The following is a 27,999-nucleotide window of genomic DNA, read 5'->3' on the forward strand; positions in this document are numbered from 1 at the left end:
TCCACGTTCCTCCCCACCCCATCACCTCCCTGAACCACCTCACCCCCACTGCAGTCCCCGGTGGTACCAGAGTTGTCTCCAGCCTGCTCAAAAGCAGAGATCACAAACAGGCGCGGGACATCCATGGTGATATCCCAGGGCTTTCATCTTCCAAAGGCTTGTGAGGTCCCGGGCGGTCACCAGCGTCCATGAGGACAACAGAGGTGTCCCTGCATGGTTAAGGAGCCCATTTGGCACAGGCACTCACTGAGGTTCTGTGGTGACATCCCAGCGTCCCAAGCTCCTGGGAGGTCATGGCAATCCCAGGGGCTCCATGGGGGACATCCCAGGAGTCTTCCATCCGCCAAACCACACTGACCTCACAGACTGTCACAGGGTCTCGGTGGCAACATCACAAGTGTCCCCATGCTCCTGAGCAGCCGTGATGTCACAGGCACTCACAGGGGTTCCTGAAGTTTCCAGGCTCCTGAGCAGCCGTGATGTCACAGGCACTCACAGGGGTTCCTGAAGTTTCCATGCTCCTGAGCAGCCGTGATGTCACAGGCACTCACAGGGGTTCCTGAAGTTCCAGGCTCCTGAGCAGCCGGGATGTCACAGGCACTCACAGGGGTTCCTGAAGTTTCCATGCTCCTAAGCAGCCGTGATGGTCACAGGCACGCACAGGGGTTCCTGAAATTTCCATGCTCCTGAGCAAGCCGTGATGTCACAGGCACTCACAGGGTTCCTGAAGTCTCCATGCTCCTGAGCAGGCCTTGATGTCACAGGCGCTCACAGGGGTTCCTGAAGTTTCCATGCTCCTGAGCAGCCGTGATGTCACAAGGCACTCACAGGGGGTTCCTGAAGTTTCCATGCTCCTGAGCAGCCGTGATGTCACAGGCACTCACAGGGGTCCTGAAGTTTCCATGCTCCTGAGCAAAGCCGTGATGTCACAGGCACTCACAGGGTTCCTGAGTTTCCATGCTCCTGAGCAGCCGTGATGTCACAGGCACTCACAGGGGTTCCTGAAGTTTCCATGCTCCTGAGCAGCCGCGATGTCACAGGCACTCACAGGTTTCCTGAAGTTTCCATGCTCCCTGAGCAGCCGTGATGTCACAGGCACTCACAGGGGTTCCTGAAGTCTCCATGCTCCTGAGCAGCCGTGATGTGCACAGGCCTCACAGGGGTTCCTGAAGTTTCCATGCTCCTGAGCATCCGTGTATGTCACAGGCCACTCACAGGGGTTCCTGAAATCTCCATGCTCCTAAGCAGCCGCGATGTCACAGGGCACTCACAGTGGTTCCTGAAGTTCCAGGCTCCTAAGCAGCCGTGATGTCACAGGCACTCACAGGGGTTCCTGAAGTTTCCATGCTCCTGAGCAGCCGTGATGTCACAGGCACTCACAGGATCTACAGCGTCATTCCAAAGGTGTCCAAGCCTGCAAAAGAGCCACGAGGTCACACGCTGTCACAGGGGCTCCAGAGGGACATCCCAGGGGTCTCCAGGCTGCTAAAGAATTACTCTGTCACAGCCACTCTGAGGGGCTCCATCCTGACGTGCCAGCGGCCCCTGTGCTCCTAAAGAACACCGAGGTCACAGCCAACGACAGCAGCTCTGTGCCGACCTCCCACGTGTCTCCAGGCTGCCAAAGAGCTCGGATGGCACCGGCACTGACAACAGCTCCATGCTGACATCCCAGGTTTCTCTACACTGCTGAAGAGCAGTCAGGTCAAAGGCCCTCCCTCCCAAGGATTCCATCCTCTCATCCCAGAGGGAGACAGCTTTTTAAAGAGCCCTGAGCTCACCTGAACTCTCAGGGCTTCCACGGTGACATCGCACGGCTCTCTGGGGCTTCTGAGGAGCCAGGAGGTCACTGGCAGCGACGGGCACTCCATGGTCACATCCTAGAAGAACTCTGGGCTGCTAAAGAGAGGTCAGAAGAAGCAGTCCACGGTGAGATCCCGAGGCTCTTTAACCTTCCTCCCCTCTCAGTCACCCTCACCACCACCCCTGCTCCTCACCGCTGCTCCCGGGGAGGGAAGGAGGGAGCCTTTAGGAGCCGCCACAATTATTACTGTCTGTTGGAGTCCAGGGCATTCCTTTGGTTGCCCTGGAGGGTCAGGGACCTGGGCAGGGGGGTCTGGGACCCAAGCCCCGAGCTCAGAGAGACACTGGCTTTGATTTCAGTCCATGGGAAAAACTTCCTACACTGAGAGAAGGTTTACATGCCACAAGAATGTGAGAAATAGTAGTTTAGCTTATCACAGAATGAGAAAATAATAGTTTTAAGTTTCTAGCATTGAAGTGAATGGGGACAAGATGGAGAATCTGGGGCGTTGTCTCCTTCTCCTTCTCCTTCTTCTTCCCTCACTCCATTGCTGCATTGACGTGGCACAAAGTAGTTAGTGAGGATTGGGTCAAAGTAAAGATGACCTTTTTAGTAATAGTGATAGACATTGGTAAGAAATAGTAAATAAGAAATACGTTTATTAGTATAAAAGATAAGGACAAAGCCAGCTCGGGGGGGACGTGAGGAATCCATGCAAGCTGCTAACAACTTGTAGGACTCCGAAAAATTGGTAAGATACAAACAATAAACGAAGATGGAACATTGAAAAATATAAACCTAGAACTCCGTCTCTTCCTTCGGCTCGGCTCGGAGCTGTGGCAGTGGAGCAAGGAACCTGAAACCACCTCAATGTTTGGGTAAGCCCCCCGACAACCTGTCCCCTCTCTCCCTTCCGACCCTCCCCGCACCCACGGACAGGCAAGCAGGTGTGAGATCTCCAAGGCCGGGGACCCGACTCTAAACCCGCCGTGGCCCCGCGCCGCCTCTCGCCTTCATTTCTGCATCAGCCCCTGGCCCCCGCCGCGGGCCGAAGGAGCGCGGGAGCGGCGCCGCCGAAAGCACCGCGAAACAACGACGAGTCATGGAAAACCGATACAGCCACGGACAAAGACCCTCTAAATAATTAAAGTTATTCAGTGGTATGTTTATTCACCGGCGGTCGGCACGGGAGTCATCTCCGAAAGGCGTGGCAGCCCCGAACCAGGCTCTTTGCTCTCTATTTATTTTCCAAGTAATACAGTGCATACATACAGTATACTTATACTATATACTAATATATAGTATATACTATATACTGATACTTACATACAGTACATATGCATAACCCCAGCACCTCCCATCCCCGCTCTCTATTAAAATGAGGCTATCGGTCCTTCACGCGTGTGCAATTCTTCTCTTGAATTGGGTCAGTGGTCTCGAATTGGGTCTCAAAGGATGAAGTCAGGAGAGTCTTCATCAGGTCTCTGTGACCCTCTGGCACGATCCAAGGTCCCCTGCTTTGTGATTGATTGATATCAAGTCCAGGTGCTGGCCATTGTTCTTACTGGTTTCAATCTGTCCCTATGACGGTTCCCTTACTGCACTTTTTCTATAAACAAGCTCATAATACAACAGTTAGCTCTAGCTTGGGCATCTAATAATCATTAACTGTGAAAAGTGCATATTATATGGCTCTACGCAAGATATTTGCTATATGTGTTATGTTGTGCTAATTGTTAATGTGGTATTAATATTTTGATAGTATGGTAAATGTAGTTTTGTAGTTAAAATGTAGTTTTTTATCACACCAACCACAGGAAGATGTAAACCTTTCAGAGAAAAAGAATTTCCTACTTCCTTATCAGAAGAAACCAACTCCTCCTGCCTCTCTCAGCCTTGAGAATACCACAGAGATTAAAGGAAAAAGCGATACTAACCAGAGACAGTTCTTTGTTTAAATCAAGTTTATGCATCATGTATAAAATATATGAATATTCAACAGGCGATTGCTTTTAAGAGATAGTCCTTTGTTAGCAGGGGTCCTTCTTCAGAGCTTGTAGCTCGGGAGAGGCACCCAGACGTCTGTAACTTTGCTTTTATTGTCTTATATTGTCCTACTCTAAAACTGTTCAATTTTTTACTCTAATTCTATTTTTATAACCATCTTATTTACTATTTTAAAATTTTAAAACAAATGATTGGCGTTTTTCACATTAACCTACCGTTTACTGATCTAACTTAGCGTCTTGATCAACAGAAATTGCTTCTAACCCTTAGCTGAAATCTTAACTCTTTAAAGTCGTGTCTCAACGGAGACTGCGAGCGACCCACACAGAAATCTCATTCCTTCGCGGAGAGAGAGGGAGGGGGAGGGAGAGAAAGAGAGGGGGAGAGAGAGACAGAGAGAGACAGAGAGACGGAAAAAAGAGAAAAAGAGAAAGAGAGAAAAAGAGAAAAAAAGAGAAAAAGAGAAAAAGAGACAGCGCTCACCCCGCGCAGCCTCCTCCTCTCCCGGCCGCCGCCATCCGCCTGAGGGGCCCCGGAGGCGGGAAAAGCCTTTCCCATGGTGCCCCGCGCCAGCGCCCGCCTCAGCGGGGAGCGCGGGGCGGCCTCGGCCTGAGGGGAAAACCGCGGGGAAAAAAAAAAAAAAAAAAAAAAAAATAAATAGAAAAGAAATCGCCGAGAAAAAGCGGCGTGAGTGGGGTGGAAAAGGGAAACGGACAGCTGCCGCGTGACCCCCGTGGCCGCACTTCCGCCTGCGGCGCCGAAAAGTAAAACACAACGCAGCAGGAAAAAAGAAAAAAAACCACCAAAATTAGCTAATCTGGCAGCGCAGAAGCGAAGCCGAAAGCCGGGCAGGGGCGCCCGGGCCTGCGCTCGGCCGCGATCCCCTCGGCCGGGCTGTGTGAGGGGGCAGCGGGGCCGTGGCGGCGCGGGCGGAGCTGAGGGAGCGCGGCGGTGAGTGCAAGAGGAAAAAAAAAATAATTTAAAAAAATTATTCCGGTAGGGCCTGATGGCGGAAAAGAAAGGGAGTAGGTTTTAGGGGAATGGTGACGCGCGGAAAGACTCCAAAAGGCAAAGCGAGTTTTAAAGTAGGTGTTGACTTATTGAGGAAATTTGGATGTTGATCTGGTGTCGATACCCAGCTGTGACGGACGAAAAGTCTCTAACAGCTTAAAGTTAGAAAGTGTGTGTTTATTACGGCCGAGCAGCTCCCTAATACGAGCTGTGAAATTCACAGGTAATTACAAAGCCTTTTGTTGAATACCCAAAGTGTTGAATACCCAAAATACAAATGCATATTCATACCCCTGTCACCTCTCATTCCTCGCTTCATATGCTAATTGGCAAAAAGGCTATTAAGCATGTGTAGTTCCCTAAAATGAGTCAGGGGTCTCTTCTGGGGAGGGGTCACTAAAAATGAGGAAGTTAGATGAGTCTTCCTCGTCCTGACCTTTCTACCTTTTCAATGCATTCGTGACAAATGAATCCTTGGTAGAACTTAGAGTTTTCTGTGTTCGATTGGTTCTTTAAGCAGGAAATCTGCAGCTATCTTATGTCCTATTTACCACATTTTGGTTTTTCATTACAAGCGCAGCAACACCAACATAAAGCTGACAAGCAATGAGTTATTGAATCCAGGATATCTTAGATATCGAAGATCCAACTTCCGTTAACTGTGAGCAAAGCTTACCTATCTACTTCAGCTAATTCAGCAACTTATTATCTTAACTTCCCTAAAAATCCTTAATTCTTCAAAACTAACGTCTCGGCGTGTAGTTTATTCAGCAGCTGGGCGCACGGAGGATATCTCCTTCAAAGGCGCTCACTCGAGTTTTCTTTTATCCTCTAGAATGTCACACATGCATCAAGTTTCACAATACCCCTCTGTATATTCAGTCCTTGGCTCCCCCCCACTCTCTGCTTCGTATGCTAATCGTTTTATCAATCCTTTACTCCTGCGCAGTTATCTCTGGTGGTCGTCCCGGGGGGGTTCGCAAAGGATGAAGTAAATTTGTCTTCCTCAGAGATGAGCTTCTTGATCCCGCAGCCTTGCGCTTGCCCGCTGATCCTTTGGTCAAAGTCCAAGCTGTAAGTTCCAGTTTCATCTGGTTCCAGGGGCGCAAGGAGCCTCTTATCTCAGTCTCCTTGCCAATCTTGTTATAAGCGAGGAGACGTACTCCTTTATTCCATTTCCGAATGGAGCAATTTATTAATTTTGTGTTCGGCAAAAAGCGGGCAAGCCAGAGCCGGGGTACGTGGGGAGTCTGTGCTCCGCCAGCACATGCACCAAATTATTAATTTTGCAGGTATTTATACGTGTTCATGTTAGTAATCCCCTCCCAGATTCTATTCTTCGTTGTGATGTTTAGTTTCCATTCTTCATGGTGACGTCCTTTTTCTGTTTTTCACTGTGTCTTGGTGGTCGCTGGGGGAAGTCGGGGTTCTTCTTTTATTTTTGCTGATTTTTAAATTCTCAGGCAGTTTTGCTTGCACGAGCAGCTTGCATGTTTGCTCAGTTTTCCACCTGTTTTTTACTATATCCTGTCCAGCTGCTTCCTCTCTAGCCTCATCTGGCAGTTTCTTAAAATTCATCTTCCCAGGGTGCAATCTTACCGATATACATATTTTTATCTAGCGCAAATCATAGCTTAATTTCTCACGATCCTGCGTTCTCGATCTCGATAAGCATCCTCCCCCTCATCAGACATCCTTGCGCTCCTTCCTGCTGTTCTTGCAGGCAGTCCTGTCCTTTCCCTTCTCGAGCAGCAGTACAAAAAAGCGGCAAACATTAAGCAAACACGCATCATATTCTTAATCAATACCTTCTAATTTCTGTGATTAACATCCTCTAGTTTCTAATCCTGTGTTTCAATGCTACATCTCTGGCGCGGAGGAGCGTCCAGCCCGAGCTGGCTGCTGCTGGTTTCCTGAGGGTGACCACATTTTCCCCCACTTTGTCCCCCACTTTTGCCCCCACTTTCCTCCCAGCTGTTGTAAAGCCCCGATCACACGATGCGGCTCAGATTCAGTCATCAGCGAGACGTTAAATTTGAGGAATTAGGGATTTTTAGGAAAGCTGAGATAATAAGTCGCTGAATTAGCTGAAGTAGGTGGATGAGCTTTGCTCGCAGTTAACAGAAGCTGGATCTTGGATAAGATATCCCGGATTTAATAACCCATTGCTTGTCAGCTTTATGTTTGTGTAACTGTGCTTGTAACAAAAAAAACCCAAAATGTGGTAAATAGGACATAAGATAGCTGCAGATTTCCTGCTTAAAGAACCAACCGAACACAGAAAACTATAATTTCTACCAAGGATTCATTTGTCACGAATGCATAGAAAGGTCAGGACGAGGAGGACTCATCCTACTTCCTCATTTTTGGTGACCCCCTCCCCAGAACAGACCCCCGACTCATTTTAAGAATCAAACTACACATGCTTAATAGCCTTTTTTGCCAATTAGCATCCGGAGCGAGGAATGCGAGGTGGCAGGGGTATGAATATGCATTTGTATTTTGGGTATTCAACACTTTTATAATTACAAAAGGCTTTGTAATTACCTGTGAATTTCACAGCGCGTATTAGGGAGCTGCGTAATAAACACACACTTTTTAACTTTAAACAGTAAGAGAGTTTTTGTCCGTCACAGTTGGGTATCAATACCAGATCAATACCCGTATTTCTTCAATAAGTCAGTCAGTACTTATCAAATATCCCTGTCCAAACATTCCACCGGGCAGAAAAGCAGCTTAACCTCTTCTGTGTCCATAGTGTCACTTTTGTCCACGCCGGCTGTGCAAGTTGAGAGGAAGAGGCCAAGAGTCACTTGAGAGGCCACCCAGGCTCAGGTTAACACTGTATTTTTTACTGTCTTGCCCTGCCAGCTCATCTGGGAAAGCCTGGGAGTGGCCTCGAGGCCGAGGGAAGCAGTTCCCTGCCCGTTTGAGGCACACACGCTCTGGATGATAATGAATACGAGGAGAAAATACCTCCCGAAGTAATTTTAAATCTGTGACGATGCATACCCACCCCATCCCCTTCCCTTTTTCAGGCCGGACTGAGAAATGCTGGTGAGGTCTTGGCCTTCACCAAGCCCATCTGGGCTGAGCTGCTCTCAGAAACGCTGTGTGCTCCCAGAAGCTGCTGCGTTCTAACGTGCTCCTGCTTTTTTTGTCGGTGGCACTCCCTACAACTCCCTGGAAGGAGCTGGGGGAGTGCTGGTCTCCTCTCCCAGGCAACCCCGACAGAACAAGAGGGCACAGTCTGTGCCAGGGGAAGTTTAAGCTGGAAAAGTTAGGAAAAAATTAAGTTAGGAAAAAATTCTTTACTGAAAGAGTGATTGGGCGTTGGAAGGGGCTGCCCAGGGAGGTGGCAGAATCACCGCGCCTTGAGGTGTATTAAAAAAAAAAACGCTGGAGGTGGCACTCGGTGCCATGGTTTAGTTGATAGTTTTAGGTCAGAGGTTGGACTCGATTATCTCAAAAGTCTTTCCCAGCCCAGCTAATTCTGTGATTCTGTGAACTTTGGTGCCCCTGCGATTTTTCCTCTCCCGGTGGAGCCTCTTCCACAAGAGCCCCTGGAGGAGGGGACAGGGATGGTGTCACCCCTGGGAGAGCACCCCTGGAGGGGCTGGGATCAGGGGTAGGGGGTTCCCACCTTGAGGCTGATGAACTGGGAGTTAGGGGGGGGACTCTGATTTTAGGGCTTCTCAGAGCCTCCCAGAGGGTCCTTCCATTTGGGTCTGGGGGGGCACCAGAGTCAGGACACCCAGTACCCCCAGACCACTCCTCTTTCCCTGGGAAACGTTCCCCAAAAGTGCCAAATCCTGCCAGGATCTGGTGCAGCCAAGCTTTGGGTAGGCAGAGGGGCGCTCAGGGGGACAAAGTAGAAGGGGCAGAGGGGTTTATCCTGCTCCTGGTTCAGTGCCCGGTGCTGGTGCCCAGAGCCAGTGTCCAGTCCCAGTGTCCAGCCCTAGTGTCTAGCATCAGTGCCAAGTTCTGGTTCTCAGTGCCAATGCCCAGCCCCAGTGTCCAGCCTCTGTTCAGCCCTCACTCCCCACTTCTGGTTCCCAATCACAGTGTCCAGTCCCAGTGTCCAGCCCCAGTGTCCAGCCGCAGTGCCCAGTCCCAGTGTCCAGCCCCAGTGCCCAGTTCTGGTTCCCAGTCCCAGTGTCCAGCCCCAGTGTCCAGCCCCAGTGTCCAGCCATAGTGTCCAGTGCCCAGTTCTGGTGCCCAGCCCCAGTGTCCAGTCTTTGTCCAGCCCTCACTCCCCAGTTCTGGTGCCAGCCGCAGTGTCCAGTCCCAGTGTCCAGTCCCAGTGTCCAGTCCCAGTGTCCAGCCTCAGTGTCCAGCCTCAGTGCCCACTTCTGGTTCCCAGTCCCAGTGTCCAGCCCCAGTGTCCAGCCGCAGTGCCCGGCGCTGATGTCCAGTCCCAGTGTCCAGCCCCAGTGTCCAGCCCCAGTGCCCAGTCCCAGTGTCCAGCCCCAGTGTCCAGCCCCAGTGTCCAGCCCCAGTGTCCAGTCCCAGTGTCCAGCCCCAGTGTCCAGTCCCAGTGTCCAGCCTCAGTGTCCAGCCCCAGTGTCCAGCCCCAGTGTCCAGCCCCAGTGTCCAGCCTCAGTGTCCAGCCCCAGTGTCCAGCCTCAGTGCCCAATCCCAGTGTCCAGCCCCAGTGTCCAGTCCCAGTGTCCAGCCCCAGTGTCCAGCCCCAGTGTCCAGCCCCAGTGACCAGCCTCAGTGCCCAGTTCTGGTGCCCAGTCCCCGTGTCCAGCCCCAGTGTCCAGCCGCAGTGTCCAGCCCCAGTGCCCAATCCCAGTGTCCATTCCCAGTGCCCAGCCCCAGTGTCCAGTCCCAGTGTCCAGCCCTAGTGCCCAGTTCTGGTGCCCAGTCCCAGTGTCCAGCCCCAGTATCCATTCCCAGTGTCCAGTCCCAGTGTCCAGCCGCAGTGCCTGGTGCTGATGTCCATTCCCAGTGTCCAATGCCAGTGTCCATTCCCAGTGTCCAGCCCCAGTGCCCAATCCCAGTGTCCATTCCCAGTGTCCAGCCCCAGTGTCCAGCCCCAGTGTCCATTCCCAGTGTCCAGTCCCAGTATCCATTCCCAGTGTCCAGCCCCAGTGTCCATTCCCAGTGTCCAATGCCAGTGTCCATTCCCAGTGTCCAGCCCCAGTATCCATTCCCAGTGTCCAGCCCCAGTGTCCATTCCCAGTGTCCAATGCCAGTGTCCATTCCCAGTGTCCAGCCCCAGTGCCCAGCCCCAGTGTCCAGCCCCAGTGTCCAGTTCTGGTGCCCAGTCCCAGTGTCCAGCCCCGGTGTCCATTCCCAGTGTCCATTCCCAGTGCCCAGTCCCAGTGTCCAGCCTCAGTGCCCGGTTCTGGTGCCCAGCCCCAGTGTCCAGCCCCAGTGTCCAGCCCCAGTGTCCATTCCCAGTGTCCATTCCCAGTGTCCAGCCGCAGTGTCCAGCCCCAGTGTCCAGCCCCAGTGTCCATTCCCAGTGTCCAATGCCAGTGTCCAGCCGCAGTGTCCAGCCCCAGTGCCCAATCCCATTGTCCATTCCCAGTGTCCATTCCCAGTGTCCAGCCCCAGTGTCCAGCCCCAGTGTCCAGCCCCAGTGTCCATTCCCAGTGTCCAATGCCAGTGTCCAGCCCCAGTGTCCAGCCCCAGTGTCCATTCCCAGTATCCATTCCCAGTGTCCATTCCCAGTGTCCATTCCCAGTGTCCAGCCCCAGTGTCCAGCCCCAGTGTCCAGTCCCAGTGTCCAGCCCCAGTGTCCAGCCCCAGTGCCCAGCCCCAGTGTCCAGCCCCAGTATCCATTCCCAGTGTCCAGCCCCAGTGTCCATTCCCAGTGTCCAGCCCCAGTGCCCAATCCCAGTGTCCATTCCCAGTGTCCAGCCCCAGTGTCCAGCCCCAGTGCCTGGTGCTGATGTCCATTCCCAGTGTCCAGTCCCAGTGTCCATTCCCAGTGTCCAGTCCCAGTATCCAGCCCCAGTGTCCATTCCCAGTGCCCAGCCCCAGTGTCCAGCCCCAGTGCCCGGTGCTGATGTCCATTCCCAGTGTCCAATGCCAGTGTCCAGCCCCAGTGTCCATTCCCAGTGCCCAGCCCCAGTGCCCGGTGCTGGTGTCCAGCGCCAGTGCCCAAAGTCCCGGTAGCCGGTAACTACTGGAGCCTCACGCTCGCCGTCCCGGGCTGGGGACTCGAGGGTGTCCGTGATGTCAGGCGCAGGCTCCGTGTGGCATCGGGGACATCCCTGGGGACACCTGGGGGGACGGAGGTGGGGGGAAGCGTGGGGATGGGGTTGAGGGGCAAAGACACCCAAAAATGCATCAAAGCCAGGGGGAGGGCGCCCAAAATTAAGGGAAAGGGCCAAAAATCTGAACAATGCAGCTGTTAGGAAATTTAATCCACGAACACCAGAGGTTTGTGTTCAAAAAGGAGACAGAGGAGTGCTTTTACTTTATTCCAATAAAGGGAGAGGCCATGGGGCATTTCCCCTGGGGTCTCTCAGATTTTTGGAGGACGCAGCCTCCTTTTTATCCCAATTTCCCGGCCGCATTTCCCTCTCTCTTTCCCCACTGGCTGAGGTACTTGAGAGGCACAGACTTCCCAAAACGCCCAAGACCTAAGCTTCCCCTTTTAATGTGTAACCCCTTTAATTTTTAATTCTCATGGGATTTACGGGTTCTCCCCGTTGTTACTTTCACGTTTCGATATCCAATTTCATTTACAAACAACCCTACGGTTCGTTTGTGAAGGCAAATTTCTTCTTTTCCATTCACCAATCGGCAGAATCCTTCCCGTTGTTTCTCTCATCTATCAGTGCTGGTTTTATCTACCAGCAGACGCAGGGCTTGTTTGTAACGACAAATCCTGTCCTTCCTCTCGCACCTAAAACTGGGGAAAGGACCCAGAACAGGGGGGAAAGACCCAAAAGAAGGGGAAAGGACCCAAAACGTGGTTAAAGGACCCCCAAAGGGGGCGAGAGGACGCGAACCAAGGAGAAAAGACACAAAACCAGGGGTCAATCGTGGGGTGTTGTGGGGTGTCCCCATCTGAGCCGGGACGGGCGCAGCGCTCAGGGCAAGGAGCAGCCACGGGAACATCCTACGGGACAAAGGGACACCCTGTGGGACACGGGAATACCCCGGGGACACGGGAATACCCCGGGGGACACGGGAATACCCCGGGGACACGGGAATACCCCGGGGGACATGGGAATACCCCGGGGGACACGGGAATACACGGCGGGACACAGGAATACCCTGTGGGACACGGGAATATCCTGTGGGACACGGGAATGCCCCAGGGACACGGGAATACCCTGGGGACAGGGGAATACCCTGCGGGACACGGGAATACCCCGGGGACACGAGAATACTCCGGGGACACGGGAATATCCTGTGGGACACGGGAATACTCCGGGGACACGGGAATACCCTGCGGGACACGGGAATACACGGCGGGACACAGGAATACCCCGAGGACACGGGAATACCCCGAGGACACGGGAATACCCCGGGGACACGGGAATAGCCTGTGGGACACGGGAATACCCCGGGGACACGGGAATACCCTGTGGGACACGGGAATACCCCGGGGACAGGGGAATACCCCGGGGACAGGGGAATACCCTGTGGGACAGGGGAATACCCCGCGGGACACGGGAATACCCCGGGGACAGGGGAATACCCTGTGGGACAGGGGAATACCCCGCGGGACACGGGAATACCCCGGGGACAGGGGAATACCCTGTGGGACAGGGGAATACCCCGGGGACACGGGAATACCCTGTGGGACACGGGAATACCCTGTGGGACACGGGAATATCCTACGGGACACGGGAATACCCCGGGGACACGGGAATACCCCGCGGGACTTGGGAATACTCCGGGGACACGGGAATACCCTGTGGGACACAGGAATACCCCGGGGACACGGGAATACCCCGGGGACACGGGAATACCCTGGGGACAGGGGAATACCCTGTGGGACACGGGAATACCCTGTGGGACATGGGAATACCCTGTGGGACACGGGAATACCCTGTGGGACACGGGAATACTCCGGGGACACGGGAATACCCCGAGGACACGGGAATACCCCGGGGATAGGGGAATACCCTGTGGGACACGGGAATACCCTGTGGGACATGGGAATACCCTGTGGGACACGGGAATACCCCGAGGACACGGGAATACCCCGAGGACATGGGAATACCCCGGGGACAGGGGAATACCCTGTGGGACACAGGAATATCCTACGGGACACGGGAATACCCCGGGGACACGGGAATACCCCGGGGACAGGGGAATACCCTCTGGGACAGGGGAATACCCTGTGGGACACGGGAATACCCCGGGGACAGGGGAATACCCCGGGGGACATGGGAATACCCCGGGGGACACGGGAATACCCTGTGGGACACGGGAATACCCCGGGGACACGGGAATACCCCGAGGACACGGGAATACCCTGTGGGACACGGGAATACCCCGGGGACACGGGAATACCCCGAGGACACGGGAATACCCTGTGGGACAGGGGAATACCCTGTGGGACACGGGAATACCCCGCGGGACACGGGAATACCCTGTGGGACACGGGAATACCCTGTGGGACACGGGAATACTCCGGGGACACGGGAATACCCTGTGGGACACGGGAATACTCCGGGGACACGGGAATACCCTGTGGGACACGGGAATACCCCGGGGACAGGGGAATACCCCGGGGACACGGGAATACCCCGGGGACAGGGGAATACCCCGGGGGACACGGGAATACCCTGTGGGACACGGGAATACCCCGGGGGACACGGGAATACCCCGCGGGACACGGGAATACCCTGTGGGACACGGGAATACCCCGGGGGACACGGGAATACCCTGTGGGACACGGGAATACCCCGGGGGACACGGGAATACCCTGTGGGACACGGGAATACGCCGGGGACACGGGAATACCCCGCGGGACACGGGAATACCCCGGGGACACGGGAATACCCTGTGGGACACGGGAATACCCTGTGGGACAGGGAAATACCCCGGGGACACGGGAATACTCCGGGGACACGGGAATACCCCGGGGGACACGGGAATACTCTGTGGGACACGGGAATACTCCGGGGACAGGGGAATACCCTGTGGGACACGGGAATACCCCGAGGACACGGGAATACCCCGAGGACACGGGAATACTCCGGGGGACACGGGAATACCCCGCGGGACACGGGAATACCCCGGGGGACACGGGAATACTCCGGGGACACGGGAATACCCTGTGGGACACAGGAATACCCCGAGGACAGGGGAATACCCTGTGGGACACGGGAATACCCTGTGGGACACGGGAATACTCCGGGGGACACGGGAATACCCCGGGGACACGGGAATACCCCGGGGACTTTGGTCCCGCCGGGGGCGGGGGACATACGGGGAGGGACAGGGACACACGGACGGGGACAGATGGGGACACTCGCAGGGGACAGGGACACACACAGGGAGACGGGGACACACGGAGAGGGGGACACACGATGATGCCACCAGGATACACATGCGGGGACGCTGCCACCAGAAACGGGCATGGCGACAAAAGCCGAATCGGGTGACACGTGACGCCACGGGTGACACCGCCCACGCCCGACCTTTGCCCTGTCCCCAGCGTTGTCCCCAGCGTTGTCCCCAGGAGCGGCTCCATGGCGCTGGGCTCCCTGGGCGCGGTGGCCCTGGGCACCTTGGTGGTGTCGCTGCTGCTGCGGTGGCTCTGGGATGGGCTGGTGGCTGTCACCCGATTCCGGGCCACTTGTCGCCGGCTGAACGAGTTCCCCACGCCGCCCTGGCGCAATTGGTTGCTGGGACACACCGGCATGGTGAGGGGACAGCGGGTGGCACCTGCGGGGACAGCGGGGACGGGGTGGTGGCACCTGGGAGGGACGCTGGGGACAGGGTGGTGGCATCGGCAGAGAGACAGTGGGGAGAGGGTGGTGGCACCTGTGAGGGGACAGAAGGAATGGGGTGGTGGCACTTGGTGGGGACAGTGGGACAGGGTGGTGGCACCTATGAGGGGACAAAAGGAATGGGGTGGTGGCACTTGGGGACAGTGAGAATGGGGTGGTGCCACCAGCGAGGGGACAGAAGGAAAGGGGTGGTGGCACTTGGGAGGGACAGTGGGACAGGGTGGTGACACCTGAGAGGGGACAGAAGGAATGGGGTGGTGGCACTTGGAGGGACAGTGGGGATGGCACCTGTGATGGGGCAGAGGGAATGGGGTGGTGGCACTTGGGAGGGACAGTGAGGACAGGGTGGTGACACTTGGGGGGACAGTGTGGACAGGGTGGTGGCATCGGTGAGGGGACAGAAGGAATGGGGTGGTGGCCCCTTGCGTGGGACAGTGAGGACAGGGTGGTGGCACCAGCAAGGGGACAGTGGGGACAGGGTGGTGGCACCAGCGAGGGGACAGTGGGGACAAGGTGGTGGCACCAGCAAGGGGACAGAAGGAATGGGGTGGTGGCACTTGGGGGGGGACAGTGGGACAGGGTGGTGGCATCTGTGAGGGGACAGAAGGAATGGGGTGGTGGCCCCTTGGGTGGACAATGAGGATGGGGTGGTGGAACTGGTAAAGGGACAGTGGGGACGGGGTGGTGGCACCTGCTAGTGGACAGAAGGAATGGGGTGGTGGCACTTGGGAGGGACAATGAGGACAAGGTGGTGGCACCTGGGAGGGGACACTGGGGACAAACACACACACACACACGTGTCCCCTGTTGTCCCCAGGGCAAGAGCACGGAGGAAGGCCTCCAGCAGGTGGACACCTTGGTGGCCCGGTACCGTCATGGCTGCCTGTGGTGGGGATTTCCCTGGGTGCCCATCCTGCGCCTCTTCCACCCCAGCACCCTCCGGCCACTCCTCAGTGCCTCAGGTAGGACACGGGACATCAGACGGGTCCCCAGGGCCACCCGTGGGTGTCACCGCACCTGGCAGTGGCCACCAGCCCAATCCCCCGGGGTCCCCGGAGGTGCCACCACGGCCAGGCCAAATGCCACCCCACAGTGGCCACCAACCTGCCCTTGAGGTTTCCCCAAGGCCACCCAAAGGTGTCACCCATCCTTTAGTGGCCGTGGGTGCTGGGAGAGGGTCCCCACGCCCAGTTGTCCCCACCCTGGGGACCCGATGCCACCCCAGTGAACCCCTGCCCAACCCCGTGCTTGTACCCTGCAGCTTTCGTGGCGCCCAAGGACAAATTTTCCTACGGCTTCCTCAAGCCCTGGCTGGGTGAGTGGAGGGGGTTCGGGGTGGGGACAGCACCCCTGGGTGCCCTGCAAATGGACATGGGTGTCACAGGGGTGGGGACAGCACCCCTGGGTGGCTCCACAGATGGATGTGGATGTGTCACAGGGGACAGGGGAGGTGGGGGACAGGGTCAGCCCCCCCACTGGGTGCCCCCGGTGGGGACAGGAGTCACAGGGGAGGTGACGGCAGGTTTTGGGGCAGCCCCGGGCGCGTCACGCGGGACAGGGGCAGCGGGGGACAGGGACAAGCCCCGGCGGAGCCCGGTGTCCCCTCCGCAGGGGACGGGCTGCTGCTGAGCGGCGGGCAGCGCTGGGCGCGGCACCGGCGGCTCCTGACGCCCGCCTTCCACGGGGATGTGCTGCGGGATTACCTGGGGATCTTCAACCGGAGCACCCGCGTGCTGCTGGTGAGAGAGCCGGGATGCGCACGAGTGCCCCACCTGCGCCCCAAATCCTGGCCTGCGCCCCAAATCCTGACGTGCGCCCCAAACCCTGACCTGCACCCCAAATCCTCACCTGCGCCCCAAATCCTCACCCGCGCCCCAAATCCTGACCTGCGGTCCAAATCCTCACCTGCACCCCAAATCCTGACCTGCGCCCCAAATCCTCACCTGCGCCCCAAATCCTCACCCGCACCCCAAATCCTCACCTGCGCCCCAAATCCTTACCTGCGCCCCAAATCCTGACCTGCACTCCAAATCCTCACCTGCGCCCCAAATCGGGAGTGCTGCACCCCAAATCCTCACCTGCGCCCCAAATCGGGAGTGCTGCACCCCAAATGCTCACCTGCGCCCCAAATCGGGAGTGCTGCACCCCAAATCCTCACCTGCACCCCAAATCCTGACCTGTGCCCCAAATCCTGACCTGCACCCAAATCCTCACCTGTACCCCAAATCGGGAGTGCTGCACCCCAAATCAGGAGTGCTGCACCCCACATCGGGAGTGCTGCACCCCAAATACTCACCTGCACCCCAAATCCTCACCTGCACCCCAAACCCTGACCTGCGCCCCAAATAGTCACCTGTGCCCCAAATCAGGAGTGCTGCACCCCAAATCCTCACCTGCACCCCAAATCCTCACCTGCGCTCCAAATCCTCACCTGCGCCCCAAATCCTCACCTGCGCCCCAAACCCTCACCTGTGCCCCAAATCGGGAGTGCTGCACCTCAAACCCTGACCCGCACCCCAAATCCTCACCTGTGCCCCAAACCCTGACCTGCGCCCCAAACCCTGACCTGCGCCCCAAACCCTCACCTGCGCCTCAAATCCTCACCTGCGCCCCAAATCCTCACCTGCGCCCCAAATCCTGACCTGCGGTCTAAATCCTCACCTGCACCCCAAATCCTGACCTGCACCCCAAATCCTGACCTGCGCCCCAAACCCTGACCTGCACTCCAAATCCTCACCTGCGCCCCAAATCGGGAGTGCTGCACCCCAAATCCTCACCTGCGCCCCAAATCCTGACCTGCGCCCCAAATCCTGACCTGCGCCCCAAATCCTGACCTGCACCCCAAATCCTCTCCTGTGCCCCAAACCCTGACCTGCACCCCAAATCCTCACCTGCGCCCCAAATCCTCACCTGCGCCCCAAACCCTGACCTGCGCCCCAAACCCTGACCTGCACTCCAAATCCTCACCTGCGCCCCAAATCGGGAGTGCTGCACCCCAAATCCTCACCTGCGCCCCAAATCGGGAGTTCTGCACCCCAAATCCTCACCTGCACCCCAAATCCTGACCTGCACCCAAATCCTCACCTGTACCCCAAATCGGGAGTGCTGCACCCCAAATACTCACCTGCACCCCAAATCCTCACCTGCGCCCCAAATCCTCACCTGCGCCCCAAATAGTCACCTGCAGTCCAAATCAGGACTGCTGCACCCCAAACCCTGACCTGCGCCCCAAATTCTCACCTGCGCCCCAAATCCTCACCTGTGCCCCAAATTGGGAGTGCTGCACCCCAAATCCTCACCTACACCCCAAATCCTCACCTGCGCCCCAAATCGGGAGTGCTGCACCCCAAATCCTCACCTGCACCCCAAATCGGGAGTGCTGCACCCCAAATCCTCACCTGCGCCCCAAATCCTGACCTGCACCCAAATCCTCACCTGCGCCCCAAATCCTCACCTGCGCCCCAAATCCTCACCTGCACCCCAAATCGGGAGTGCTGCACCCCAAATCCTCACCTGCACCCCAAATCGGGAGTGCTGCACCCCAAACCCTGACCTGTGCCCCAAATCCTCACCTGCGCCCCAAACCCTGACCTGCGCCCCAAATCCTCACCTGCACCCCAAACCCTGACCTGCACCCCAAATCCTCACCTGTGCCCCAAATCAGGAGTGCTGCACCCCAAACCCTGACCTGCACCCCAAATCCTCACCTGCGCCCCAAATCCTCACCCGCGCCCCAAATCCTGACCTGCGCCCCAAATCCTCACCTGCACCCCAAATCCTCACCCGCGCCCCAAATCCTGACCTGCGGTCCAAATCCTCACCTGCACCCAAAATTCTGTCCTGCACCCCGTGTCCCGTCCTGTACCCCAAATCCTGTACTCTTCCCATACCCCATACCCAAACCTGCACCCCAAACTCTGACCTGCATTCCAATCCCTGAGTCCTGCGCCCAAAATTCTGTCCTGCACCCCAAACCCTGACCTGCCTCCCCAACCCTGAGTCCTGCACCCAAAATTCTGTCCTGCACCCCAAATCCTGACCTGCACCCATAACCCTGAGTCCTGCACCCAAAATTGTCCTGCACCCCATGTCCCGTCCTGTACCCCAAATCCTGTATTGTTCTCATACCCTTAATCCTGACCTGCACCCCAAACCCTGAGTCCTGCACCCCGAATTCTGTCCTGCACCCCAAATTCTGACCTGCACCCCCAGCCCTGAGTCCTGCACCCCAAAATTCTGTCCTGCACCCCGTGTCCCGTCCTGTACCCCAAATCCTGTACTCTTCCCATACCCCAAACCCAAACCCGCTCCCACACGCCGACCCCACCCCTCGTTCCTCGCCACATCCCTGTCCCACAGCCCCACCCCAACTCCGCCCCGTCTCCCACCCCCCCCAGTTCATCCCCTGTCCCCGTCCCCTGTCCCTGACCCCTGTCCCCTGTCCCCATCCCCCGTCCCCTGCCCCCTGTCCCTGTCCCCCGTCCCCGTCCCCATCCCCCGTCCCCTGACCCCCTCCCTGTCCCCTGTCCCTGTCCCCCGTCCCCTGTCACTGACCCCCTCCCTGTCCCCTGTCCCCTGTCCCCGTCCTCTGTCCCCTGTCCCCTGTCCCCCATCCCCTGTCCCTGTCCCTGACCCCTGTCCCTGACCCCCTCCCTGTCCCCTGTCCCCGTCCTCTGTCCCCTGTCCCTGACCCCCTCCCTGTCCCCTGTCCCCTGTCCCCGTCCTCTGTCCCCTGTCCCTGACCCCCTCCCTGTCCCCTGTCCCTGACCCCATCCCCTGTCCCCTGTCCCCTGCCCCTGTCCTCTGTCCCTGACGCCCTCCCTGTCCTCTGTCCCCATCCCCCGTCCCCTGTCCCCTGCCCCTGACCCCCTCCCTGTCCCCTGTCCCCCGTCCCCTGTCCCCCATCCCCTGTCCCCTGTCCCTGACCCTGACCCCCTCCCTGTCCCCTACCCCTGTCCCCCGTCTCCTGTCCCCTGTCCCTGACCCCCTCCCTGTCCCCTGTCCCTGTCCCCTGTCCCCTGTCCCTGTCCCCCGTCCCCTGTCCCTGACCCCCTCCCTGTCCCTGTCCCCATCCCCTGTCCCTGACCCCGTCCCTGTCCCCTGTCCCTGACCCCCTCCCTGTCCCCTGTCCCCTGTCCCCTGTCCCCCCGTCCCCTGTCCCTGACCCCCTCCCTGTCCCCTGTCCCCTGTCCCCATCCCCCGTCCCCTGTCCCCTGTCCCCTGCCCCCTGTCCCTGTCCCCTGCCCCTGTCCCCCATCCCCTGTCCCTGTCCCTGCCCCCTGTCCCCGTCCCCTGTCCCTGTCCCCTGTCCCCTGTCCCCTGTCCCCTGTCCCCTGTCCCTGACCCCCTCCCTGTCCCCTGTCCCCTGTCCCCATCCCCCGTCCCCTGTCCCCCGTCCCCTGCCCCCTGTCCCTGTCCCCTGCCCCTGTCCCCCATCCCCTGTCCCTGTCCCTGCCCCCTGTCCCCGTCCCCTGTCCCTGTCCCCTGTCCCCTGTCCCTGTCCCCTGTCCCCTGTCCCCTGTCCCCTGTCCCTGACCCCCTCCCTGTCCCCTGTCCCCTGTCCCTGTCCCCCGTCCCCTGCCCCTGTCCCCCATCCCCTGTCCCTGTCCCCCATCCCCTGTCCCTGTCCCCCGTCCCCTGTCCCTGTCCCCCATCCCCTGCCCCTGTCCCCCATCCCCTGTCCCTGTCCCCTGTCCCTGTCCCTGTCCCCTGTCCCCTGTCCCTGTCCCCCATCCCCCGTCCCCTGTCCCCTGTCCCTGTCCCCTGTCCCTGTCCCCTGTCCCTGACCCCCTCCCTGTCCCCTGTCCCTGTCCCCTGTCCCCATCCCCCGTCCCCTGTCCCCTGCCCCTGTCCCCCGTCCCCTGTCCCCTGCCCCCCGTCCCCTGTCCCCTGTCCCCTGTCCCCATCCCCCGTCCCCTGTCCCCTGCCCCTGTCCCCTGTCCCCTGCCCCTGCCCCTGCCCCTGCCCCCTGTCCCCTGTCCCCTGTCCCCTGTCCCCTGTCCCCATCCCCCATCCCCTGCCCCCTGTCCCTGTCCCCTGTCCCCGTCCCCTGTCCCTGACCCCCTCCCTGTCCCCTGTCCCCTGTCCCCTACCCCTGTCCCCCATCTCCTGTCCCCTGTCCCTGACCCCCTCCCTGTCCCTGTCCCCTGCCCCTGTCCCCCATCCCCTGTCCCTGACCCCTCCCTGTCCCCTGTCCCTGTCCCCCGTCCCCTGTCCCTGACCCCTCCCTGTCCCCTGTCCCCTGTCCCCTGTCCCCCCTCCCTGTCCCCTGCCCCTGCCCCCCGTCCCCTGTCCCTGTCCCCCGTCCCCTGCCCCTGTCCCCCATCCCCTGTCCCTGTCCCTGTCCCCTGTCCCCCATCCCCTGTCCCTGACCCCCTCCCTGTCCCCTGTCCCCTGTCCCTTGTCCCCTGTCCCTGACCCCCTCCCTGTCCCCTGTCCCCATCCCCCGTCCCCTGACCCCCTCCCTGTCCCCTGTCCCTGTCCCTGTCCCCTGTCCCTGACCCCCTCCCTGTCCCCTGTCCCCTGTCCCCTGTCCCCGTCCCCCGTCCCCTGTCCCCTGTCCCCTGTCCCTGACCCCCTCCCTGTCCCCTGTCCCTGACCCCCGTCCCCTGTCCCTGACCCCCTCCCTGTCCCCTGTCCCCTGTCCCCATCCCCCGTCCCCTGTCCCCTGCCCCTGTCCCTGTCCCCTGTCCCTGACCCCCTCCCTGTCCCCTGTCCCCGTCCTCTGTCCCCTGTCCCCTGTCCCCATCCCCCGTCCCCTGCCCCCTGTCCCCGTCCCCTGTCCCTGACCCCCTCCCTGTCCCCTGTCCCCTCTCCCTGTCCCCTGTCCCCTGTCCCCTGTCCCCTGTCCCTGTCCCCTGTCCCCTGTCCCCTGTCCACTGTCCCCTGCCCCCTGTCCCCGTCCCCTGTCCCTGACCCCCTCCCTGTCCCCTGTCCCTGTCCCCCATCCCCTGTCCCTGACCCCCTCCCTGTCCCCTGTCCCTGTCCCCCATCCCCTGTCCCTGACCCCTCCCTGTCCCCTGTCCCTGTCCCCTGTCCCCTGTCCCCGTCCCCTGTCCCTGTCCCCTGTCCCCGTCCCCTGTCCCTGACCCCTCCCTGTTCCCTCCCGCCCCACTCCGTCCCCGCAGGCCAAGTGGGGGGCAGCAGTGGCGGCTGGCGGGGGGCCGGTGGCGTTGGAGGTGCTGCAGCCCCTGAGCCTCCTCACCCTGGACACGCTCCAGAAGTGCATCTTCAGCCACGAGAGCCACTGCCAGGAGTGAGTGTCACCTGTCCCCACTGGCCGCCCTGGTGACCTCATAGGTCCCACCGTAGTCCCCGTTGGTCATCCTGGTGGCCCCAATGGCCCCGCCATCGTCTCTGCTGGCCATGTTGGGTCTGGAATCGTCCCCATTGGTCATTCTGGTGGCCATGGTGGCCCCACCATAGTCCCTGTTGGCCATCCTGGTCCCACCATTGACCCCCTGGCCATCCTGGTCCCACCATTGTCCCCATTGCTCATTCTGGTGGCCATGGTGGCCCCACCATAGTCCCCGTTGGCCATCCTGGTCCCACCATTGTCCCCGTTGGCCATCCTGGTCCTGCAGTTGTCCCTGTTGGTCATTCTGGTGGCCCCAATGGCCCCGCCATCTTCTCTGCTGGCCATGTTGGGTCTGGAATCGTCCCCATTGGACATTCTGGGGGCCATGGTGGCCCCACCATTGTCCCCGCTGGTCATCCTGGCTCTGCAGTAGTCCCCGTTGGTCATTCTGGTGGCCCCAATGGCCCCGTCATCATCTATGTTGGCCATCCTGGTCCCACCGTTGTCCCTGTTGGTCATTCTGGTGGCCATAGTAGCCCCACCATTGTCCCCGCTGGCCATCCTGGCTCTGCAGTAGTCCCCATTGGTCATTCTGGTGGCCCCAATGGCCCCGCCATCGTCTCTGCTGGCCATGTTGGGTCTGCAATTGTCCCCATTGGTCATTCTGGTGGCCATGGTGGCCCCACCATTGTCCCCGTTGGCCATCCTGGCCCTGCAATTGTCCCCGTTGGTCATTCTGGTGGCCCCAATGGCCCCGCCATCGTCTCTGTTGGCCATCCTGGTCCCACCATTGTCCCCGTTGGTCATTCTGGTAGCCATAGTAGCCCCACCATTGTCTCTGTTGGCCATCCTGGTCCTGCAGTTGTCCCTGTTGGTCATTCTGGTGGCCCCAATGGCCCCGTCATCATCTCTGCTGGCCATCCTGGCCCTGCAATTGTCCCCATTGGTCATTCTGGTGGCCATGGTGGCCCCGCCATTGTCCATGTGGGCCATGCTGGTCCCACCATTGTCCCCACTGGCCATCCTGGTCCCACCATCGTCCTGTTGGCCATCCTGCTCCCACCATTGTCCCCGCTGGCCATCCTGGCTCTGCAGTTGTCCCCATTGGTCATTCTGGTGGCCATAGTAGCCCCACCATTGTCCCCGTTGGCCATCCTGGCCCTGCAATTGTCCCTGTTGGTCATTCTGGTGGCCCCAATGGCCCCGCCATCTTCTCTGCTGGCCATCCTGGCCCTGCAATTGTCCCCATTGGTCATTCTGGTGGCCATGGTGGCCCCGCCATTGTCCATGTGGGCCATGCTGGTCCCACCATTGTCCCCACTGGTCATCCTGGCTCTGCAGTAGTCCCCACTGGTCATTCTGGTGGCCATGGTGGCCCCGCCATTGTCCATGTGGGCCATCCTGGTCCCACCATTGTCCCTGTTGGCCATCCTGGCCCTGCAGTTGTCCCCATTGGTCATCCTGGTGGCCCCAATGGCCCTGCCATCTTCTCTGCTGGCCATGCTGGGTCTGCAGTTGTCCCCATTGGTCATTCTGGTGGCCATGGTGGCCCCGCCATTGTCCATGTGGGCCATGCTGGTCCCACCATTGTCCATGTGGGCCATGCTGGTCCCACCATTGTCCCCACTGGTCATCCTGGCCCTGCAGTAGTCCCCATTGGTCATTCTGGTGGCCCCAATGGCCCCGTCATCATCTCTGTTGGCCATCCTGGTCCCACCATTGTCCCCGTTGGTCATTCTGGTGGCCATAGTAGCCTCACCATTGTCCCCGTTGGCCATCCTGGTCCTGCAATTGTCCCTGTTGGTCATTCTGGTGGCCCCAATGGCCCCGCCATCTTCTCTGCTGGCCATGCTGGGTCTGCAGTTGTCCCCATTGGTCATTCTGGTGGCCATGGTGGCCCCGCCATTGTCCATGTGGGCCATGCTGGTCCCACCATTGTCCCCACTGGCCATCCTGGTCCCACCATCGTCCTGTTGGCCATCCTGGTGCCACCATTGTCCCCGCTGGCCATCCTGGCTCTGCAGTAGTCCCCACTGGTCATTCTGGTGGCCATGGTGGCCCCGCCATTGTCCATGTGAGCCATGCTGGTCCCACCATTGTCCCCACTGGTCATTCTGGTGGCCCCAGTGGCCCCGCCATTGTCCCTGTTGGCCATGCTGGTGGCCACAGTGTCCCCCTCACTGTCCCCGTTTCCCGCAGGAGGCCCAGCGAATACATCCAGGCCATCCTGGAGCTGAGCTCGTTGGTGGTCCGGCGCCAGCTCCAGCCGCTCCTCCACCCGTGGTGGCTCTACAGCCTCTCCTCTGATGGCCGGCGCTTCGCCCGCGCCTGCGCCACTGTCCACGCCTTCACCGCCGACGTGGTGCAGCGCCGGCGCCAGGCGCTCGCCTCCCTGGGCCACCAGGCCTGGCTGGACGGCCACCGGGGACGCAGCATGGACTTCATCGACCTCCTGCTGCTCACCAAGGTGGGGCTGGTGGCCATGGGGGCATGAAGGTGGTCAAGAGGGCGGTGGTGGCCATGGGGGGATGGTGGTCAAGGGGATGGTGGTGACCATGGAAGGGTTGGTCATAGACCAATGGCCAGCGGGATGCTGGTGGCCATGGAAGGGTTGGTCATAGACCAATGGCCAGCATGATGGTGGTGGCCATGGAAGGGTTGGTCATAGACCAATGGCCAGCGGGATGCTGGTGGCCATGGAAGGGTTGGTCATAGACCAGTGGGATGGTGGTGGCCATGGAAGGGTTGGTCATAGACCAGTGGCCAGAGGGATGGTGGTGGCCATGGAAGGGTTGGTCATAGACCAGTAGGATGGTGGTGGCCATGGAAGGGTTGGTCATAGACCAATGGCCAGCATGATGGTGGTGGCCATGGAAGGGTTGGTCATAGACCAGTGGCCAGCGGAATGCTGGTGACCATGGAAGGGTTGGTCATAGACCAGTGGGATGGTGGTGGCCATGGAAGGGTTGGTCATAGACCAGTGGGATGCTGGTGGCCATGGAAGGGTTGGTCATAGACCAGTGGGATGGTGGTGGCCATGGAAGGGTTGGTCATAGACCAGTGGGATGGTGGTGGTCATGGAAGGGTTGGTCATAGACCAGTGGCCAGCAGAATGCTGGTGACCATGGAAGGGTTGGTCATAGACCAGTGGGATGGTGGTGGCCATGGAAGGGGTTGGTCATAGATCAGTGAGATGGTGGTGGCCATGGAAGGGTTGGTCATAGACCAGTGGATGCTGGTGGCCATGGAAGGGTTGGTCATAGACCAGTGGGATGGTGGTGGCCATGGAAGGGTTGGTCATAGATCAGTGAGATGGTGGTGGCCATGGAAGGGTTGGTCATAGACCAGTGGGATGGTGGTGGCCATGGAAGGGTTGGTCATAGATCAGTGAGATGGTGGTGGCCATGGAAGGGTTGGTCATAGATCAGTGAGATGGTGGTGGCCATGGAAGGGTTGGTCATATTCCAGTGACCAGAGGGATAGTGGTGGCCATGGAAGGGTTGGTCATAGACCAGTGGGATGCTGGTGGCCATGGAAGGGTTGGTCATAGACCAGTGGATGCTGGTGGCCATGGAAGGGTTGGTCATAGACCAGTGGGATGCTGGTGGCCATGGAAGGGTTGGTCATAGACCAGTGGATGCTGGTGGCCATGGAAGGGTTGGTCATAGACCAGTGGGATGGTGGTGGCCATGGAAGGGTTGGTCATAGACCAGTGGATGCTGGTGGCCATGGAAGGGTTGGTCATAGACGAGTGGATGCTGGTGGCCATGGAAGGGTTGGTCATATTCCAGTGACCAGAGGGATAGTGGTGGCCATGGAAGGGTTGGTCATAGACCAGTGGCCAGCGGGATGGTGGTGGCCATGGAAGGGTTGGTCATAGACCAGTGGCCAGCGGGATGGTGGTGGCCATGGAGGGGTTGGTCATAGACCAGTGACTGGCGGGATGGTGGTGGCCATGGAAGGGTTGGTCATAGACCAGTGACTAGCGGGATGGTGGTGGCCATGGAAGGGTTGGTCATAGACCAGTGACCAGCGGGATGGTGGTGGCCATGGAAGGATTGGTCATAGACCAATGGCCAGCGGGATGCTGGTGGCCATGGAAGGGTTGGTCATAGACCAGTGGCCAGCATGATGGTGGTGGTCATGGAAGGGTTGGTCATATTCCGGTGGCCATGGAAGGGTTGGTCGTAGATCAGTGAGATGGTGGTGGCCATGGAAGCGTTGGTCATAGACCAGTGGGATGGTGGTGGCCATGGAATGGTTGGTCATAGACCAGTGGCCAGCGGGATGCTGGTGGCCATGGAAGGGTTGGTCATAGACCAGTGGGATGGTGGTGGCCATGGAAGGATTGGTCATATTCCAGTGGCCAGCGGGATGCTGGTGGCCATGGAAGGGTTGGTCATAGACTGATGGCCACAGGGGAACAGTGGTGGCCGTGGGCAGCACCGACCACAGAGCTGGTGGCCAGTGGGATGGTGGTGCCCGTAGGCTGGTGGCCATGGGGGAGGAGCGCTGGTGGCCATGGGTAGGATTTGGCCACAGACCGGTGGCCCCAGGTGGCCCATGGCTCATCTCACCCCTGCAGGACGAGGACGGCCACACCCTGTCGGATGAGGACATAGCGGCTGAGGCTGACACCTTCATGTTTGAGGGTGAGCACCAGCTCCCGGGTGGCCTTGGCGGGGAGCCACTCCGGTGTCCCCTCACTCACCCGGTGTCCCCACAGGCCACGACACCACGGCCAGTGGCCTGGCATGGCTCTTCTACAACCTGGCCAGCCACCCCGAGCACCAGGAGAGGTGCCGCCAGGAGGTCCAGGAGCTCCTGGCAGGCCGGGACACTACAGACATTGAATGGTGAGATGTCCCCAGGGCCACCCCCGGCCACGTGGCTCGGGGACACGGTGCCATGCCCGCTTGTCCTCAGGGAGGACCTGTCCCAGCTGCCCTTCACCACCATGTGCATCAAGGAGAGCCTGCGGCTGCACCCTCCTGTCACTGCCGTGTCCCGGCGCTGCACCGAGGACGTCCCCCTGCGCGACGGCCGTGTCATCCCCAAGGGTACGGCGCGGCCAGGGTGTCCCCAGTGTCACCACCCACCCTCGTCCCTAAAGCGGCCGTTCCCATCCCACCAGGGGTCATCTGCCTGATGAGCATCTACGGGACCCACCACAACCCAGACCTCTGGCCCGAGCCCGAGGTAGGGTCGCGCTACGAGGCGTCCCCGTCACCACGGTGGTGACAGCCGTGTCCCCTCGGCATGACGGTGTCGGTGTCACCCCAGGTGTTCAACCCCCTGAGGTTCAGCCCAGAGAACAGCAAGGGACGGTGCCCATCATCCTTCATCCCCTTCTCTGCCGGCCCCAGGTACGCGGTGGGGTGGGGACAGCAGCGTCGTGTTCCCCGAGTGCCACCCCCGTCCCTGGCTGGGCTGGCAGCGGGGTGACGGTGACAGCGGGGATGTGGCGGCAGGAACTGCATCGGGCAGAGCTTTGCCATGGCCGAGATGAAGGTGGTGGTGGCGCTGACGCTGTCGCGGTTCGTGCTGCGGAGGGACGCGGCGAGGCCAGCCCCGCGCCGCAAGCCCGAGCTGATCCTGCGCGCCGAGGACGGGATCTGGCTGCTGCTGGAGCCACTGGTGGGAGTGGCCTGAGGGACACGGGCCACCAGGGCACGGGGACACCCCGCGAGGCAGGTGTCACACCCGGGGGGATAAACGGAAGCACGAAGGGGACGGTACCGTGGCGGTGGCGGGGATGTGTTGTCCTTGGTCATGGGACACCTCATGGCATGGACATGTCAACCCACGGACTTGTCCCCTCGGCCACTTGTCACCATCCACGGCCATATACCCTCACGTCACCATCGATGTCTGTGACTCCCCCATGCCCAAAATCCACAGCCATGTCCATGTCCCCACCCATGCCCCAACAATGTCCCCATCCGTGT

The 27,999-nt window shown here is 59.2% G+C and overlaps 1 protein-coding gene and 1 long non-coding RNA gene across 2 annotated transcripts; one reads left to right on the forward strand and one right to left on the reverse strand.

Annotated features, from left to right (window-relative positions):
- Positions 1-830: 830 nt before the first annotated feature.
- On the reverse strand, positions 831-4,369 carry LOC120764777 (uncharacterized). The gene is made up of 3 exons (XR_005704273.2): positions 4,295-4,369; positions 1,782-1,899; positions 831-1,414 (listed from the first exon to the last, which is right to left on the reverse strand). It is a non-coding gene; the product is annotated as an uncharacterized LOC120764777 (long non-coding RNA).
- A 299-nt stretch (positions 4,370-4,668) lies between these two features.
- On the forward strand, positions 4,669-27,999 carry LOC120764779 (cytochrome P450 4F3-like). Its single transcript, XM_040088806.1, has 14 exons — positions 4,669-4,762; positions 7,581-7,657; positions 14,460-14,667; positions 15,572-15,716; positions 16,016-16,069; positions 16,366-16,493; positions 21,882-22,009; positions 24,251-24,518; positions 26,637-26,703; positions 26,778-26,907; positions 26,978-27,111; positions 27,186-27,250; positions 27,335-27,417; positions 27,523-27,999. Exons 3-14 carry the CDS (start codon positions 14,494-14,496, stop codon positions 27,701-27,703), a joined length of 1,557 nt encoding a protein of 518 aa, XP_039944740.1. The 5' UTR covers positions 4,669-4,762; positions 7,581-7,657; positions 14,460-14,493; the 3' UTR covers positions 27,704-27,999.

This window comes from Hirundo rustica, chromosome 37, assembly GCF_015227805.2.
Source record: "Hirundo rustica isolate bHirRus1 chromosome 37, bHirRus1.pri.v3, whole genome shotgun sequence".
NCBI lineage: Eukaryota > Metazoa > Chordata > Aves > Passeriformes > Hirundinidae > Hirundo > Hirundo rustica.